The sequence below is a fragment of the Diorhabda sublineata genome, chromosome 4 (assembly GCF_026230105.1).
Source record: "Diorhabda sublineata isolate icDioSubl1.1 chromosome 4, icDioSubl1.1, whole genome shotgun sequence".
Taxonomy (NCBI): domain Eukaryota; kingdom Metazoa; phylum Arthropoda; class Insecta; order Coleoptera; family Chrysomelidae; genus Diorhabda; species Diorhabda sublineata.
In genome coordinates this window covers 24,053,551-24,074,360 of record NC_079477.1, presented here as the reverse complement: position 1 = coordinate 24,074,360, position 20,810 = coordinate 24,053,551, and the positions used below count along the sequence as shown (strand labels likewise).

The following is a 20,810-nucleotide window of genomic DNA, read 5'->3' as shown; positions in this document are numbered from 1 at the left end:
AAGTCAATTTATTAATTTTTTGAATGCATAGCAAAAGATTTCAAATTATATAAAAGCATCGGTTAGAAAAGTGCATCGTAATTACTTTAAAGATAAATAAAATCATTCTCCTAAGAAGGTTTCTAGTTTCCTTGAATTAGATAAAGTTATATTACGTGACAAGACATTTTCTACGAAAGTAATTATTGTAAAATTGACTTTTATTTCACCACAAAATGAGGTATACTTCATTTTTACTAGTATGGGGCTTTCGAGGTCGATGAAGTTGACAGAACAAATCTACGAGGTACCTGATGCTAAAGGTGACTGACATCTACGTCATCTACTGGTGTTCCGTGCAAATTCGTTATGGAATTTTCATTTCTTATTCATAATTATTGCTCACAAAGTTTCCTGAGGTTCTCTTGAGCCGAATGCATCTTGTAAACTTTCTAATACAGTGGTATTTTGTCAATCAACTACTGCCATCTCTAGGTCAGGCGAGGTACTCCTGGAACCATCCTCGTACATGCGTCAAGTTTAGGAAGATCAAAAATATAAGACAATCTATCAATTTTTGTAGAGCACATCAAAAGGTTTCAAATTGTATAAAAGCATTGGTTAGTAAAATGTATCGTAATTACTTTGAAGATAAATAAAATCTTTATCCTTAGAAGGTTTGTAGTTTCCTTGAATCTTGAAGCAGATAAAGTTATATTACGTAGCAAGACATTTTCTACGAAAGTAATAGTTGTAAAATTGACTTTTATTTCACCACAAAATGAGGTATACTTCAATTTTACTAGTATGGGACGATGAACTTGACAGAAAAAATCTACGAGGTACTTGGTGCTAAAGGTGGCCGACATCTACGTCATCTACTGGAGTCCCGTGCAAATTGGTCATGGAGTTTTCATTTCTTAATCATAATTTTTATTCACAAAGTTTCCTGAGGTTCTCTCGAACCGAATGCATCTTGTTCCGGTTTACTGCTCAGAAATTAAGTTTCGTGCTTTATTTTAGTATTTTCTAAAGATTCAAATGATTCAAAATCCATTATTTTAGTATATAATTGTGGAAAAATAATTTACATACATGTACTAATACTGTATTTCAAATCCTCTATTGTTTTAAGACGAGAATCCATCTCTTTACCATAACTAACACTTTTCCTATCATGGTTAAATTTTCAACTAAATTAACATAATAAATTCTGGAATTTTGGTTGTTTTTCGAAGTTAATCTACTTAAATTTTGGTTAGTATGACCTGCTGAAGGTTGCATTATGATCTCCATGACTCTTGCTGACTTTTGCTTATTGTCAGTGCTCCACCAAGGTATCTACCAAATCTATGAATTATCTTAAGTTTATAAATTAATAAAGCGAAAGATCTACCCCTTGTAATAAGACTATAATCCCAAAAAGCAAGATCTACGGGAGAAGATGGTGATTTTGATCATACACACAAATAATTAATTTTACATTATTCAAAGTATTGTATTTAAAAATGTTTACAATTCATCTTTTTCCTCAGTTGAAGATTCAAATTTATCTTCACCGTCCCATGGTTCAATGTTAATTATTTCGGGAAAAGTATCGGTTTCTATCGGGTTTTTGATAGTTACGTCAGCGTTCAAATTAACCAAAAATTTATAAATTTGTTCTTCATTGAATACACCCGTATGTTTGCTGTAAGTTTTAGTTTCAGTATTAACAGCGATAATAACTGGATAATCAGATCTTCTAACATGTAATATTTCTTGTATTTCCGGTTGAGCATCAGCTTCAGACCACAACCAACACCAGTTGTTTTTCTTAAATTTTTCAGCTAGCATTTTCAATGTTTTCAAATACGATTTGCGACAATTTGATTTACAAATCAAAATATCTGGTAGAAACGTCACTAAAGCCCATTCTTTACCTTCGCATCGTTTGAGTATTAATTGCTCATCTACAATTTCTGTTATTTGTGGTGTTGGGATAGTATCATCATATTTTTTTTCTACCCATGATACGATTTCTCTCGAAGTTCTTTCGCCGTCGTAATCAATCGGAGGTGAACCAGGAATAAATAATTTTATAGAAGGATAACCTTTGATGTCATATTCTGCTACTTTAGCTTTGTGAACAGTGCCATCTATTGCTCCAAATTTAATTTTATCGCGTAGTTTTTCAGCTGCTTTTTGCCAATGAGGTTCTAAATTTCGACAATATCCACACCATGGCGCGTAAAATTCCACCATCCATATATCTCTCGATAGTAATATCAAATCATTGAAATTACTATCTGTCAATTGGACTACGTATCCATCTTTTATGTTTTTTATAAACTCTTGCTGCTCTTTTACGTCAAATCTGCTCACTATCTTAGCTGAAGCTGCGTTTAAAGCCGCTTTCATAATCTCTTTAGCATTCTTAACATCAGTATAATCCTCGGGTTTCTGTTTATCTACAGCGAATATTTTTATCGTCGGCATACCTCTAACATTATAAATTCCTGCTAGTTCTCGGTATTCGTCGACGTTAACCGCTCCCACTTTTATAATTCCTCTTAGAACGTTAGCTAATTTCGTAAATTCTGGAACGAAATTTTGGCAAAAGCTACACCACGGTGCGTAAAATTGAACCACCCAGACTTCGTCACTTTTTACTACTAAATTTTCGAAATTATTGGGGCTTAGATCCGCCACGTGATTCACATTTGAGTATAAAGCAAAGCAGCTTTGTATGAAGATTAAACTTCCAACATATATAAATTTGAGTTTCATAATGACACGAACGTCAATATTGATTCAATTATGACATAAACAATTATTTTATCAAGTAATAACGTTAAATATTGAATCGGTGAGGAGGTAGCTACTTAAATTTTGTGACAGACAAATGAAAACAAATATTTATAAATCGATATGGCTCCATATGTAGAAAAACGTTGATCTCGCAATTTATTTTTTATATATAAGTATTAGAAGAAATCATTGGGTGTCAAACAACGGCAGATTATCCACCAATTCGATGTTTTGACAGTTCAAAAACGTGTGACAGCTTGGCATTGTCGTTATGGAAAATGGATACTTCTGGCTGATAAATTGACAGTTCTGAAAAAACAAGCTGGTAAATGTACAGTGTGTATTTATCTTAACACTTTTCATGTAAACACACCTTTAGTTATATTTACATTTTACAGTTTACTTGTGAACTTACGTTTGTAGTAGTCTCAAAAAAATTGAGATTTGACAATGTGGTTGTAATCTTGGCAGTTGTGCAATTACATAATTTCGAAAACGAAATGTGTTTAATTGTGCATTTTGTTGGATTTGGCGCGTCTTGAAAGACCAAAAAATTCGATTGGTTCACGATCTTATAGAGGTTTTTTGAAGCGTTTCTTTGCACCAATCGACACGAATTTTTTTTAACGAACAAATCGTTTTGACAGCTAAATATTGATATTGCAATATAAATCTACGCAAAATATCGATGTTTTCTGGCAGAACTACCAGATTTTTACGAAATTTATCCAGTAGCGAAGTGCGGCCACGATTGAATTCATAAAATCAACGAAAAACGAAAATTTATCTTTATAATACGATCCTGTCTTTTGAAAGGAATAGTGGCTATTATTTAGCGATACTTTTGATAGAACTAATGTTTATAAATTGTCTTTTTGAGAAAGATAAGTCGAGTACGAAGATTATACCGGTCTATTCACGAATGGAATGTTTTATTGCATTTGAGTATATTAAATTGGGGTGGATGTCTATTACGTAACTAAATTTTAAGCTATAGACTCAAGAGGGTCGAAGAAGAGAGTTGAGAAGGTCCATAATTTAAGTAAAGTGGATGATGTAGAAGATCGGGTGTCATTATGTCCCAAACAACTCTGTAATATATAATAATTATGGTATAAGAGTGATATAATACTCTAATGAACACAAAAATTATATAAGATAACCTCACTTTATTTAAAATCAATGAAAATATGAAATTCTTGACTTTATTTTTGGTACATTGGTAATTTTGGTGTAAAGATCTAAAGTACATCCATCTTGAGATTGTTTCATATTCTATGCGTTGCCTATTGACATGACAGCCTACATTTGGATCTTAGCAAAAATTGCGTTGACATTTGACAAGGTATGATCGTTGAAGCAGCTGAATATGACAGATGAAGATAACCTAACCTAACCTAACACTAACGCCGAATTTTTGCGCCCTTTCATAACCATAGATAAATCGTGGGTCCATAACTTCACACCCGATACAAAAAAAAAATAAAAACAATGAACTGAAAAAGGGGAGTCGGCTCCAAAGAAGGGCAAAGACCCTTCCATCTATAGGCAAGGTCTGCAAGCAAAAACGGCCGTATTTGGCTAAGAAGAACAGCCCACACATCCGTTGTTGCAACGGCTAAAATTACTTAATTAAAGTTTGAATTGCAACCTATTCGCCAGACTTAGCCTCCTCGGATAATTTTCTTTAAAAAATGGGTTGGTGTTCTTTGTTGTGTTCTCTTAACATCTATATACTAAGAGTTGCTTCCAAGGGCGTATTTGAATATAAATCGTAGCGTCTAGAGCCATCTTTTGAGGAGAGGTAGACGCAGTTGCAGCCGAACTAGTGGACGTTATGCGCAGTAACGCCATCTCTAGTCGAATTGCCGAACTACTTTGTATTGTATGGAAACTTATTTTCGTCATAACCCGCTTAATTTTCATGCTAGACGGTTTTATAAAAGCTCATTTTAAAGGTCTGAAAAAGTACTTTGAAAATGTTTATTACAATTTTTTATGAAAAATTGATAGTTTTTCCGTTATTTGAGCTGAAACCTCTGCTTTCAGTGCCTCATAAGTTGCTAAATATTATTTAAAAAATTTAATTTAAACTAACTAATTTCTTTGTTTTTTTATAAGCTTCAATGTTGATGAGAATAGTTTTTTCCAGAAAATGCCTAATTTTCGAGTTTTTCGTGAAAAAATGTTGAAAAACGTGGTTTGTTTTTTTAATTTTCAATCGCAAATAACTCAGAAATTATTGAGTTAAATAAAAAACTTCATTCTACATTTTCTTCATAAAATTTCCACCTCTGAGTAAGGTTGGCATTCACCCCTGGGGTAGAAGCATACATTGGTACCAAATCATCTTCTGTCAAAATTTCAAACTAATCCATGTAGGTCTTTGAAATTGCGAATGATTTGCTTGGTTCACTGTACTATTTGTGATATTTCCCGATTATTTGCCACACTCCTCGGTCGGAATGACATTTTTCCAATGAATATATAGGTATTTAATTTGATTTAAGTATATTTTTGTTGTTTTATTTTCTCCAGACCAAACATCTTCAATATTTTCATCTCAAAGTATAGAAAGTATCTCTCGTACTAGACAAGCATCCAGATCAATGTTTCTAGTCTTCTCGTTATCAAAAAATGAAAATTTATGGTAATTTTCTTTCTTACTACTATAAGTAAGAGTTATGTTATAATTAATCATCTATTGAAAATCATCACATAAAAGACAACAACATTTTCCAATATTTCCCACAATTATCATGAAATTTCATTATGAACACCTTCACTTAATGGAGTTTAATAGGGTTCTATTGTATATAGTTGAAAACTGGCAGTGAATGATTGGTTCGTAGACATCATTAATAACATCTTTTGTTTTAAATTATAAATGCATGGATTTGACTCATTGTAAAATATAAAATTTCGAAATGAACATTATTCACCTTCTTGGAGAATAATTAATAAAAAAAAGGGAATCTCTTGTTTATTTTGGTTCGTCAAAGATCAATATCAACTGAAAGAATGTTTTCTTTTACTACGTATTACCGTGATTTCGAAGAATTATTATAAACGATGTCTCTAATTTTGAAAATTACTTTTTATTAAAGTAAAAATTCGAAATTGAAACGAGGTTTTCATTTTCATTGTGGAGGAAAGCATTCAGTCAAAAACTTCTAATATAGAAATAAATCAATGTGGCGGAGCTCCATCTGTAATAAATACTATTCCAGTTTCAGTTTTTTCCGTAAAGAAGAAACGTCTATGAACTTGTGAAGATTTAAAAAGCGTTTATCTTCTGCGACTATCTTTCATGTTGTAATATTGAATTCGTAAACTTTATATTTGTCGATTTTTCCAATAGGATGAACATTGATGCGTCAATTATTGATAACATCCAAAATGTATTAACATGAAAATGAAAACAGACTGAGAATATTCAAATTATTTATTAGGGTAACGGCTGCAATGTCTATCAACGAGATATATTTAGAATATTATAAATTCATCATTGTCCTATTTCTATGTCCTTTAGACCATGCTTTATCCTACTGATTCGTTAATTAAATTTGAATAAAGGTCCATTGGGATTTTACATCACAAATAATCCTTCAAAACTTTCTATTATCAATTAGCATTCGGTTTCGTTTCAAATATTCGTAATTTATGATTTTCACATCTATGTTATAAATCTTGTGGTGTTTGTCCTATATTAATAATAGTATATTTATTATATTATATCATAATAGAAATCTTAAAGTGTAATAAATGTTTTTATAGATTCAAAATCTCATATTTAACAAATCAAAAATATTTAATTGTAACAAATATTGCAGTCCAAAGAAGCAGATCTTATGGCATATTACAAATTTGGGTCTTGCCTTTTTTGACAATTCCCTCATGACCATTACGTGAAACCCTTTTCTAAATCCCACATCGTCGATCGTAAAACTACTACTAATTCCACTGCAGAGGAAAGTATTTTCTATATCAGGGCCAAATTTAAAATATTCCTCACCCTATTCAAAAACAATGTAAGTAAGTTCATGATATTTCTTGAGCTGCACATTTTGCTATGAAAAATTTGTTGTTGGTTCACAACAGTAGACAATTCGGAGAAGTCCTTTAAGTTAGATGTGTCATGAAATGTCCTTATTTATGTATATAGTCCTGATATTTTACCATATTTTCATACCAAGCTCGCATTTAGATCTTAATATGCGTTTTTAAATTAATTGGAACTTGAATTATATGCATTGAACTAAATTAAATGATTCAAAATTTATTTCCAAAGTAAACGCGCTTTAAAACGTATGTTTTGGGGAATCTCTGGTATAAACTATGTCTGAATATTTTCATTTATTTCTGTATAATTATAATCTATCAATAAAAAATTTTTTTTTCATTACGAACTCGTGTAGAATCACGAATATCTGAAACTGTCAGAATTCCAATTAATATTCAAACCAGATACATTTGCATCTCGTATTCTAATCAATTTCGACACTGGTCCAGAAATTCGAATTCAACTACAAGACCATTCAATCAATACGAGATAATAATAGTCTATTACCTCAAACAATCAATAATTAGGTTTAAGTAAAATTACAAATAATAGAGAAAGAAATATCTAACTGGTATACGAGTGTTGCTACTTAAATTTCGAAATATGGCAACACTGTTGCGATTATTTCATCATAAAGTTTGACATTTTATCTTTTAAGATGAGCCAAATGTAACAAAAATTGTTTGCGACGAAACAATTCATTAGAGCATCGTGGAACGGTTAATTCTGAATGGTACACACCAACATTTCTTTACCAGAAGTGTTCGAAAGAATCAGGGAAACCAATCGTAGAAGACGAATCATTCTTCACAGAGCTCTAACACATCAGTTCAAACAGAAACGTTTTTGAATAGTCAAAACATCGAATTGATGAGTCATCCGTTGTACAGTTTTTGTTTGGAGCCCAATGATTTCTTCTTATTCCCGCAGATCAAAAATAAATTGCGAGGCCAACGTTTTTTTGCTCCTGAAGAAGCAGTTGATGCCTCATATGTTTTGGAGGACAATTGGTTCAAACGCATGCAAAAGGGTATTGATCTTGAAGATTATTTTGAATAATGAATATTTGCCGAACCTAAAGTAGCAACCCTCGTACAAAACGAATATAATCATCAAGATATTTGATCTTCAAATTGTTTATAGTCCAGTCAAAATAGACATTTGACTTAAACAAAATCGCATAGAGCTGAAAATTGACAGAGACGTTAAATACATCATTATAAATGAAAAGTCAAAAGTCCCCTTCGATTCTACTTCTGCAAAAAATTTTATTCAATGTCAAAAGTACAAAATTAAGATTTTTTCCATTTTTCTCGAAAACGGTGAGTATTATCGTGAAAGTAGATAAGACAAAAGTTGTAGATCATACAATTCTCTACAAAAATGGTCCAGTCACTTTTTCTCTTACGACTCACCATTCGTGAGATATCGCGGTTATAATCTTTAGAAAATTCATATTTTTCATAATATGCACACATTTCCGCACCACCTGTGAGGTAATGTACTTGGCGCATTTTTTTTTAACGTGGTTTCCCCAGTAGGTATACTCCACGATCTATTGTAATAAAGAAAGTTTGATCAGATCGTATCCTATTAATTGAAAGAATAGTAATATGGCTAATGATTAAAGTGGAATAGGTTGTTTTTTCTACATGTCATTATATAAGATGATTGTCTAATTCTACTTCGACAATTATTCCTTCGTCTTCATTCTCTTCTTCTTGCAGAATTTCTGTTGTATTTGTTCCAATATTGGAGCAAGTCTGACCCTGACAATTGAAGCATACTGGCCACTTTTTGATAGTCACAATTTTTACTAGAATCCGTCTTGCATTTACAAAAAATAGTATCGAGTAGTTTTTCTGGAGCAGGTGGGAGTAAAGTTTGAATTGGCTCCAAATAATTATCTGTTAATTTCCAACCCCATTCTTCTGGTTCCAGCTCATTGCCTAGCCACACTTGAACTTGATAATACACGCGATACAAGTGTTGAAAGGCAGAAACAGATGTTGGAGGCAGACAAGACAGCTGTACTGTTTTATTGTTCCATGCAGATTTTACAAACTTCAAATATCTGTATTTGTCTATGGACTCAATTTTTTTTGGAGCACCATATATTGCAAGAAGAAAACGAATTCCATTTGTAACGATGTCGATTAAGTTTCCCAAACAATTTAAACACTGATGTTTCACAGTTTTACAGTTATTTCATGTAAAAATGAAATATGATCTTTACATTTCTGATATGCTGTCAAACTTTGTGATGAATATATTGTTGATTGTACTTGAGCTTTCCCAGGTTTTAAAAAGTAAATAATTTTATCATTTAGGGTCCGTGCAGTCAATAATATCAACAAATCAACATCTTCCCCGACAACGACAGTATTTGAACTTTTCCATTGTTCTATTGATGTTTCAATTATAAGGACATCAGCATCATTATCAGCTTGTTTTATTGAAAAACCAGCAGCTGTAAATTCTTCACATAGCATTATAATGAAGCGATACTTATTGTGACTATTTGCAAGAAATTGTTGTTGGTTTGTTGGAACTTTCATAGATCGATCAAACAGATATCAACAGATGAAGATGTTTTCTAGCGATTAAAACCGCGATATCTCACGAATGGTGAGTCGTAAGAGAAAAAGTGACTGGACCATTTTTGTAGAGAATTATATGATCTACAACTTTTATCTGACCTACTTTCACGATAATACTCACCGTTTTCGAGAAAAATGGAAAAAACCTTAATTTTGTACTTTTGACATTGAATAAAATTTTTTGCAGAAGTAGAATCGAAGGGGACTTTTGACTTTTCATTTATAATGATGTATTTAATGTATCTGTCAATTTTCAGCTCTATGCGAATTTTGGCTAAGTTATGACTTATCTTTGTCTATTTTGACTGGATTATTAATGAATTCGAAGGCATAGAAATTGCTAGACAAAGGGCCAGTTCCCTACAGTCCACTCAAAGAATGAATGTGAAGATTCCCGCCAAGGTTTATTGGGAAGAGAATTAAGTATAAAACAGGTAAGTAAACTCATTAGTTTTAAGTTTACCTCGAGCCTCTGAAGACGTTAACTAGGTTATCGAAACACACGTCAGACAGTGTAATTTTGAATGCTAGTGCAGTGGTGGTGTCAACCGTGTATTCCGTATCATATTTCTCGATGATGATGAGTGAATATTACTTTAGTTGGTAGATTAAAAAGTTTTCTGCTATATATGTTATCAATTATGTTATTTTGGTCGATAACACTCAGCCTTGAGTAATGTTTTAGTTACTATCTCATTTCACGATAAACTAAATTGACCTAATCATTATTCACATTAAGATGAAGCTATTTCAAATTTCTATTTCTATATCAGTTTTATTATTTACTAGTTTTCCAAGCTATGGTACTACAGGTAAGTACTATAGATAATTACATAATTACCAATTGATATGTTTGTGTTAAGTCTGCTTTTCAATTGAAACGAAACATTCATATACTTGTAGAATTGATATTATCTGCCGAAATAAAATTTTTATTTTAAAATTTCAGATGAAATTAACACAAATACAAACTGCGTAAAAGTTTATTATAACGAAGAAGGTTTTTATAAAATCTACTGTTTTACTAAATCATCAATTTATAAACATTCTTATGGAATCATAACAGATAAAAATGATACAGTCATTTTTACTGGAAATCGACGCCATAGTCAATGTTTCGATGTATTCCAATTTCAATCTGGTAAAACAACCTCGTCCTGTATAACCGTAGTTGCTGAAAACTGTATAAAAACCGAAAAAAATATTAACGATGTAGATGGTGTACCTTGTAAGATTGAATCTACCATAGACCTTCAATTAGGACTAAAAGTCGATAATCTCAACATAGTTTTCAAGTAAGTCATTAAATTTCTAAATATACTCATTAAAAAACACTTAATTCTGATGTGGAACGGTTCGTAATTTCTAAAATTTCAATATCGTCGGGAAAATTCATACTCACAGACTTCAATACTACATCTAAACGTACAGATTATCAATGGAAGTATTTCATTCTGAGAAATAGCTTTTTAAACCTCTTCTAAGAGCTTGAGGAAAATACTACTAACCTTCTTAGAATGTGACTTCAAGTGTAGTGGAAATAGTCTAAAGTTTATCGATTCAATTGTTGTCAGGGATTATCTTCATGAAAAATAAGATTTTGCGGTAATCTGATCAGAATTAATTACTTGAATGTATCGATTTATATAAAAATTTCTCCTGATGAAGACTAAACGTGGTTGGTACTTTAGTACAAGCATCATGCAAGACTAAGCGATGTTTCACAACCATATATGAAACGTGGGTCCATTATTTCACACCCGAAGCAAAATAACAATCATAACAATGGACTGAAACGGGAGAATCGGCTCCAAAGAAGGGCAAAGACTGTTCCATCTGCAGGCAAGGTAATGGCGTCCGTTTTTTTTGGGATAATTTTAATTAGCTACCTTGAAAAAGGAAAACTATCAACTGCGAGTATTATGCCAACTTATAGCAATGTTTGAGCGAGGAAATCAAGCAAAAACGGCCGCATTTGGCTAAGAGGAAAGTGTTGTTTCTTCAAGTGAATGCACCAGCTGACATTCATCATTGCACCGGTCAAAATTAATAAATTAACGTTTGAATTGCTACCCTATTCACCAGATTTAGCCTCCTCGGATTATGTTCTGTTTCCAGACTTGAAAATTTGGCTCGGTGGTCGATGATTTCCCAACAAAAAGATGATGTCGGCACGAAATTGTTATTTTGAGGATTCTTATAATAAAAAAGATATTAAACGTCTCTGGGGAAAGTGTTTGGAGCTATTTATATAATATTCCATAATTTTTGTCTTTTCTTTTTTGGACCAAGTACTTCTGGGATCATTCTCGTATATAGAGTCTTTCAAAATGATCGAATGCGAGTTATATCACTGCATTAAGCGAAAAAAATCGATTAAAAATCACCAAACAATCACATGTCTATAACGCATAGATTAATCGCAAATTAACAATAAGGTTTAGCCAATCAAAGCTTGTGGAACGTTTAAGTTCCTCCTTATCGAGCGGTCGAAAGAGCCATAAAAGTATTTAGCTGCTGTCGTATTTTTGAGCTTTGCGTTATAGACTTGTGTTTGTTTGGTGATTTTTAATCGATTTTTTCCCTTAATGCAGTGATATAACTCGCATTCGAACGTTTTGAAAGACCCCGTATAGATTGGTTAGAAATTATGTTTCATTTCAAACCACAATTATTCACATAAAATGATCAAATTTTCAGAAAATATCTATAACTTCATCAGATTTTAAAGAATTCATTCTAATTTAGCATAAACGATTCAGAAATACGATTATATCGAACTTTGTAGAAATTGTTTAAATTTTTCTGAAGGATTCAGAACATTTTTTGTGTTCTATAAAAATTCAGGAAAGTTTTCAAATATCATATACATTTACCATGATTGAGATATATAACAATTCTTGACTCTAGATCTAGAAAATTCAAGTTCTTAATTATTCATAAATAAACGTTTTGGTTATAGATGTAAAATTGTGGAGGAAGTTCGAGATTCTGCACACACAATTCCCACAAAATTATGTCATAATATCCCATGGGATTTTGAAGAAGAAGGTAGAGAAGAAACATATGATAACGATGTATCCCAAGATCTAGAGGGTATAATTGTAGATATTCCTCCAAGATTTCCTAAACGGGAATAATTTGAAATATTTAATACTTGTTATAGTAGAGTTTTATCGGAAAATATCTACTTTTTGAAATAAATTTCACAAGAATATCAAATGTTCTTAATTTTACGAAAATAAATTTTATTCTGCTTGTTTCGTGTTTATTTCTTTGACTTGCCTTTTTGCTTAGCTTTTCAAGGTTATTATACGAAGGTGGTTACTCTTCCTAGCGATGTTCAAGAAGTTCGATACACTTTTTGTAATAAAAATCGTCAAGCACCTCGAAATAACCATCAACTGTTGACATCACCTCTTCTTTGTTGGAAAATCTTCGACCATCAAGCCATGTTTTCAAATCTGGAAACAGAAAATAAACCAAGGGGGCTGAATCTGGAGCATAAGGTAGCAATAATGAATGTCAGCTGGTGCATTCACTTGAAGAAACAACACTTTCCTCTTAGCCAAATGTGGCCGTTTTTGCTTGATTTGTACGCTCAAACATTGCTATAAGCTCGCATAATACTCGAAGTTGATAGTTTTTCCTTTTTCAAGGTAGCTAATGAAAATTATCCCAAAAAAAAAACGGACGCCAAGACTTTACCTGCAGATGGAACAGTCTTTACCCTTCTTTGGAGCCGATTCTCCCGTTTCAGTCCATTGTTATGATTGTTATTTTGCTTCGGGTGTGAGATGATGGACCCACGTTTCATATATGGTTGTGAAACATCGCTTAGTCTTGCATGATGCTTGTACTAAAGTACCAACCACGTTTAGTCTTCATCAGGAGAAATTTTTATATAAATCGATACATTCAAGTAATTAATTCTGATCAGATTACCGCAAAATCTTATTTTTCATGAAGATAATCCCTGACAACAATTGAATCGATAAACTTTAGACTATTTCCATACACTTAAAGTCACATTCTAAGAAGGTTAGTAGTATTTTCCTCAAGCTCTTAGAAGAGGTTTAAAAAGCTATTTCTCAGAATGAAATACTTCCATTGATGATCTGTACGTTTAGATGTAGTATTGAAGTCTGTGAGTATGAATTTTCCCGACGATAGTGAAATTTTAGAAATTACGAACCGTTCCACATCAGAATTAAGTGTTTTTTAATGAGTATATTTATAAATTTAATGACTTACTTGAAAACTACGTTGAGATTATCGACTTTTAGTCCTAATTGAAGATCTATGGTGGATTCAATTTTACAAGGTACACCATATACATCGTTAATATTTTTTTCTGTTTCTGTACAGTTTTCAGCAACTACGGCTATACAGAATCGAGGTTGTTTTACCAAATTGAAAAAATTCGACTTTATTATTTGTAAATATTGCCGAAAACTCGAAGGAAATAACGTCACGCTGCTGTTTTTGTTCCATTGTAAGCAAATGCCATTTTGCGCACAGCTTTATCATGTCCAAATTCTCAGTAAAAATTTCAGTCGACGTTCATCCAGTAACGCTTGTGTATCTTCTTCAACATTTCTGTCTTCACCTTTGGTCGACCAGTCTTCGCAGGTCGTACTTTCTGATACAGTGGTATTTTTCAAGCAACTACCGCCATCTCTAAGTTAGGCAATGTACTTCTGGAACCATCTTCGTACACTAATGTGGCTTCGCAGAGAATAATCACAGTTTTTTGTTTATTTAAAGATGAGAACTCATAGACCGCATTACGTATTTCATTCAAAGTACCATAGATAAATATTAGGACCGTCTCATGATTTGCAATAAATATTCTACAGATGTCTCTACCCGTTTTCTCCTTAAAGAGGCATAAATAACTTACACGCGTACTTCTAATCTAATGGAGTCATACTGTATAAGTTACAAGAAGTTATCTGCATTAACGACTCGAAAAGGAATAATTATTATTGAATTTATTTTGTTTTACAATAATAAATCACGCACTAAAGGCGTAGCAAGTGAAAGGGGAACAATTTGATGATGAAGATGGTGGATGCTATCAAGAGTCTCGTCGATAAATTAAGTCCCTCACTCTAATAAATATTTCTATTCAAAATTTATTGGTATTATCGTAAAAATTATTGTTTATTTGAACGTTTCTGACTTTGTTTACGTCTTCAGTACGGCAAGATTCAAAGTTGTGAAAATTTTTGCTATAAATACGAAAAATTTGACTGACGTTAAAAGTGTTAATTCAAGCTGACATGGCTTAAAATTGAATTTTATAACAAAGCGTCCGTTTAAATACTTTTAACACTAGTTAAACAAAGTTTTTTATCCACGACTGTTATGTCGTGTACTCATTAGGTATATATCTGCTTTCTCGACCTTAATAATACTTATTAACCACGGCAGTGTCAAATGCTTTCTTAATTTAACTATATTATGTTGTTTTGTTACAAAAAATCGGTTTTTATATAAAAAAAGTAAATATTTCTAAACGAGACTCGAACCCTCGATCTTCAATTTCAATGCCCGGAGCATTAACATTAAATTCCATTAGAAATTCGAGATTGATATATAAACAAGCTGCCAATCACTTGAGGATTACAACTATATGCTTACAAATAATTTTCAAATCTTTTTTTGAATAGTAGTCTAAAGAATAATTGTTTATCAGGTTACGAAGTGTGATTTTTAAATACTAAAGAGTCCATAAATGCGAACAATGTAAAAAGAGTTTGGAGCTTTGAAAACTCTCTATAGAACCCTCCAAAATAAAATATTGATTCATTTATTCCAAAGCAAATTAAAGTTTTATTAGGATTGTAGAAATGTGGCTCAAAACCGAGATAATATTTTTCAGCATTGCGAAATTAATTTCAGAAATTAATCTGAGAATGACGAAAACGAGCTAAAAGAAAAAACTTATTTTCTCACACTGAAAGACTCTCAGAAAATCTGGAGAGTTCATTTATTTTAAGGTTAACGTCTTTTGAGGATATCACATCTTGTTTATTTTGTCTTTACAAGTCGTTTTGCGAAGAAATAAAAATTTTTTCAAAATAATTTTATTACGTCAAACAAAAAACCGAAAAAACAATTGACCAGACGTTTTTTATGTTGAATTTTCACTGGCTTTGTTATTTTATTATCACACTTTATTAAACTCATTTTATAGTTTGTTGTTTTGACGGTTTAGATGTAGTTTTTCTAATCAAACTTTCACTAATTTTAAATCGATTTTTTGATTTGAAATTACGCATACTTTCTAGCTCTTGATGACAAAAGTTCAACTTTTCTCACACGAGTGAGAAAAGTACTTTCCCCACATGTTGCACACTATAATTTGTCTACAACTGCACAAATTGAAATAATAACAGTAATGTAACTTAATGTTTATTTTTATGATTAGTAAAACCGAAATAATACTGAAGTATTCTCTTAACTAATAAATAATATTATTTAAAATTGTAGTTGATTGTGAAATTTTTACAATTTCGTATAGTTAAACCCGGAACGTCATTTCTTTTTATTACATTTTCTGTTATGTTAATTTCAGATATTGAGTGTTGATTGTTCATACACCATTTCTGTAAAGGATTCGAGAGGTTTTTCAATGGAGTTAACGATTTAATTAACAACGTTAATTTTATTTTTAATACACACGATACTAGATTACCATCCTCCATGGCGCTTTAAGTTTAATAATAATTTTAAAAAAATCTGTCCAGTATATTTTCTGTGTTGGTAAATTAAAAAGAAACGTTTTTCTGGCAAGTCAATCGGTCGAAGAGCAGCATATTTTTTATATATTTCATAAAATTCTCTAATTTCACAAGTTCAGCTGAATATAAATCTTCTAAATCCTTTTTGCAGAAGCTGTAGTTACTTCTGTAGCTACAGATATCTGCAAGTAAAAAAAACAAAAAAAATAGTTTCTTCTAAATAAATTTACCTCTATTAGTAGATATTCCTTGTTTGGAGCTTTGTTTAAAAATATCTGCAATTGGCCTGATGTCAATAAGTTTGATTTTTTGTCGCCGTAATTGTCGAAGTTTTCAAAAATGAACGTAATTTCTGTTAAGTGGATATATCAATGTTATTTTTTATACTGATAGTACTTGGCAACGTTGAATATTGTGACCAAAGTGTAGACGGCTTTAAAATTTTCGAAGTTTACCAAACGTACAGTTTCCGAAGATTTTATTTTTGTATTTAATGCTAATTCATATTTTTTTCTCGAAATTTCCAGCAACAAATCTAAAGTTACTTTTGATGCTTTTTTCGATATCTCTGGCGGAGTATTATCAAAACCGTGAATGAAAATTACCTTAAGAAGTTAAAAAACTTCTTTAATCTGTCAGTTGTGTCAAGTATTTGATAATAGCCAACTAAGTTTTCGTCATTATCCATATGAATGTATGTGGTGTAGGTGAAAATAATATTTTTAGACGACGCCATCTGAAAGTTGTTCGTTCTGTATTCATTTACATACCGAAAGTAGCGTTTTGAGTGTTCCATGTAGTGAAAGTGACAGTTACATACCGCAAAAACACTTTTGGGACGCTCTGGAGTGATTCTGGAGTGACTCTAGCAACTTGTTGACAGTTGACAGTTTTACTTCGATGATTTTGCATAACCTTAAATTTTATGAAATTATTTGTTTTATTCAAAGTTTTGTCTAAATTAATGAATAAAAATGAATGATGATGGAAAAGAAAACGTCAGCGATGAAAAGCAATGCGGCCGTTTTTAATTCGTTGCCGGATAAATCTCGTGCAAGTTACGAAAAACAGTACGAGCTCTTTATGAAGTGCTGCCAACAGAAAAAGGCGAAAACCCCAACGGAAAACGCAGAGCTCGCTTATTTTTCAGAAAAATCTGCTTTATGGTGTACATTCTCGATGATTTGAAGTACTGCAACTTTACAAAGTGCTGTTGATTTTTAAATTACTAATCCATTCTTTGACACACTTTGATTATCTTTCCGTATCTGAAAAACGATGGAAAACTGCTTTGAAATTCTTTCGTTTCTTATAAGGACGCGAATCAATCATTTTCTCTATCCTTCTCTTATCTAAAAACTTTTGTCGATTTCTTATTGTTGCGGTATTAGAGTAGAATTACTTTTCCCAATCGACATAAACGACGATACGCCCTCAACATCAATAAAATAGTTTTTTTTTTTCGTAAAAAATTAATATAAAGAACCGTATTAATAGTTACTGAGACATTTAAACAACATACTAGTTTATCTACTTCTTTATTTTTTGTTGATCCATTATCTTGGTTTTAGGTCTAGACCTATTTTGGTTCTAAAATCAAAACGATTAATTTGATACATGGAAATGTTTCAAGATAAGGGAAAAATTTATAGATAAACCTCGTATAATCGAGTTAAGATTTTCGTGGATCTATTTTTAATGTTTTCTAAAGTTTCCAATACATCAATAATAATAATTTTGTTGAACCTCTGCGTTCAATTTAATCTCGTGAAACGAACTAAAACACAATTTGGTAATTTCTAGCTTGTTTTATTGACTACTTTGAACCGAACCGAAGATTGATTGCATCTAAAGTAAATACGTAAACAAATTACTTTGTTTTAATCCGCTAAAAATGTTAAATTTTCGAATCATTATTATTTCCATAGAAAAATTTTCTTTTACTAGATTTGATTCAAAATAAAACATAGATACTTTACAGGGTGTCCCACGACAAGTTAAAACTATCTGTATGTGGTAAAATACTTTTAGTAAAGTCATGAAGATTTCTACGTTTGGGTTTTCGGATACGATCTTTTTAACTAAAATATTTTCAAAGATGGTCGACTTCCGGTTATACCGGAAATCGACAGTAACTTTGTTGTTAATTTAAATAGAACACCCTATGTATTGATACATTTTTGAAATCTACGTGAAATTATAGTATACTTTTGTCTAAAAACTTTTTTTATGAAATACATACTTTTTGATTTATTAATTTTTTTGTAAAAAATTTGACCGTTGCATACTCTTAAAAATTATTTTTTTACGTAGATACCCTTAAAGATATTAAAATGGTTTCTATTTGGTTGCTTTTAGCAAGATCAGATGTATTTGAATCTATGCTGAAAATTTTTTTATTTTATACAGAGTGTGTACATAAAGTGTTCAAAGTTTAACTTAATAAATATTAAATTTCTTTATTTTTTTTAATAGAACCACCCAGTTTTTTTCTGTTTTAATTCATTCGGGGGTAAAAAAATAAGACAAATTCATTAATACTTTTCTATACCTAAATCTTACTGTTATCCAGATATTAAATGTTTTCTGCAGGTGTGATGTAAATTCAATTTATAGGTAATTAAATTGAGAACGAGCTGTTTAAACGATTATCAAAAGTATCAAAAATTGACTAATGACAGTTAAATAAGTGTCATTGATTACAAAGTCTACTAAAAGTATTCAGAAAAAATTAAAAATTGAAAAAAAAATACAATTACAATTTAAAACACCTAAAATATCTCGGAAACGATCAAAAGTTGTGATAGGATTAGTAAATACAATTTTATTTGACTTTTTTACAGACCCTGACAAGATAAAGAAAAATACTTTTTTATTTCTTAACGTTTGTTTAAACGGGTCAAAATAAAATTTAGACTACACCTGCATCTCTAAAAATGTACAGAAAACATGTAATACCTGGATAACGGTAAGGTTTAGGTATAGGAAAGTATACATGAATTTGCCTTATTTTTTACCCCTGAATGCATTAAAATAGAAAAAACCGGGTCGTTCTATTTAAAAAAATGAAGAAATTTGATATTTATGAAGTTAAACTTTGAACACTTTTTATACACATCCTGTATAAAATGAAAAATTTTTCAAGATAGATTCAAATATCTCTGACCTTGCTAAAAGCAACCAAATAGAAACCATTTTAATATCTTTGAGGGTATCTACGTAAAAAAATAATTTTTAAGGGTCTGCAACGGTCAAATTTTTTACAAAAAAATTAATAAATCAAAAAGTATGTATTTCTTAAAAAAAGTTTTTAGACAAAACTATACTATAATTTCACGTAGATTTCAAAAATGTATCAATATATAGGGTGTTCTATTTAAATTAACAAAGGTACAGCCGATTTCCGGTAGAACCGGATGTCGACCATCTTTGAAAACATTTTAGTTAAAAAGATTATATCCGAAAACCTAAAAGTAGAAAGTTTCATGATTTTACTATAAGTATATTTTGCGATATACAGATAGTTTTAACTCGTCACAAATGTTTTAGTTGTGGGACTTTGGCAACTCTAAAAATATATCAACGTGTACTCATCCGGTAGAGTAGAGGTGGAATGAGATGCATATACTTTAGGCAACTTCCCGTCATTTTAACTTCGTTCTCTGTATTTATTTCAATATTTCCATGATCATATTTTTTCTACATTTCTATACTCTCAAATTCTTAAATCCTTTTCAATTCCATTTTATCTTTACTATCTTTTAGTTCTTCTTTCTTTAATTTTTTTTCTTTTTAGTTCTTTTTATTATTTTCATTGTATCGTTCATTTCTCTCAATAAACGTTGCATACATTCACTGTCATCATTATTTTTTCTTTAATTATTATTAATTCCTTCTTCTATCTTTTTGCTATATCATTATCTCTGCTCTATCCATCTTTATCTGTCTTATTATTGTATTATAAAATGTAAAATTAAGTGGAAAAAATTATTATCATTGAATAATATCTTTGAATTAGGATACTGGGTTGAAATATAAATAAAATTAAGTTTTTATTTATTGACACCTTGTATATTCGAACTCTAAGCCATAATTCTTTATAGTAAAAATGCTTCTTCTAAAATAATTCATTAAATACTGAGTAGTTGTTTTTGCACTATTCATATATTTGTTATCTCATCAACTTTTTTGTGAGAATTCCATATTAGAAGCCACATAGTTTACTAATTATATCATCTGAATAATTAAATAAATCTGCAGTGTTAGATCTCAAACAAATTGCATCTCAAGTTGGTGGAATCCCTCTTTGAATTATGCATCATTCATTTGTGAAAGACTAGATTGAATTTTGAATATTTTATACACATCGATATATTTAAGTCAACATTACCAAAATTACTTTCTTTGATCAGAATAGATGTTGGTAAACAAATTTTCTAATTTTCTATTTTCTAATAACTTTTCATCATTACTGATGGACTTAAATCGACACAACTACCTATTACGTCACGACGCAAATAAGTACTACAAATTGAATATATTGTAATATTAGTTTGTGGTACTCCTTCCAGGACCTCTTTTTCCAAATATTTTGCATTGCAAGATGGTTTGGATTAATGGAATTAGTTT

General features: G+C 31.0%; 2 protein-coding genes across 2 annotated transcripts in view; both read left to right on the top strand.

Moving 5' to 3' along the window:
- The window catches only part of LOC130443227 (uncharacterized), a 73,708-nt gene that overhangs the window by 50,648 nt on the left and 2,250 nt on the right, over positions 1 to 20,810 (top strand). The gene's annotated exons all lie outside the window — the stretch shown is intronic.
- On the top strand, positions 10,002 to 12,693 carry LOC130443225 (uncharacterized). Its single transcript, XM_056777752.1, has 3 exons — positions 10,002 to 10,244; positions 10,382 to 10,727; positions 12,395 to 12,693. Exons 1-3 carry the CDS (start codon positions 10,172 to 10,174, stop codon positions 12,570 to 12,572), a joined length of 597 nt encoding a protein of 198 aa, XP_056633730.1. The 5' UTR covers positions 10,002 to 10,171; the 3' UTR covers positions 12,573 to 12,693.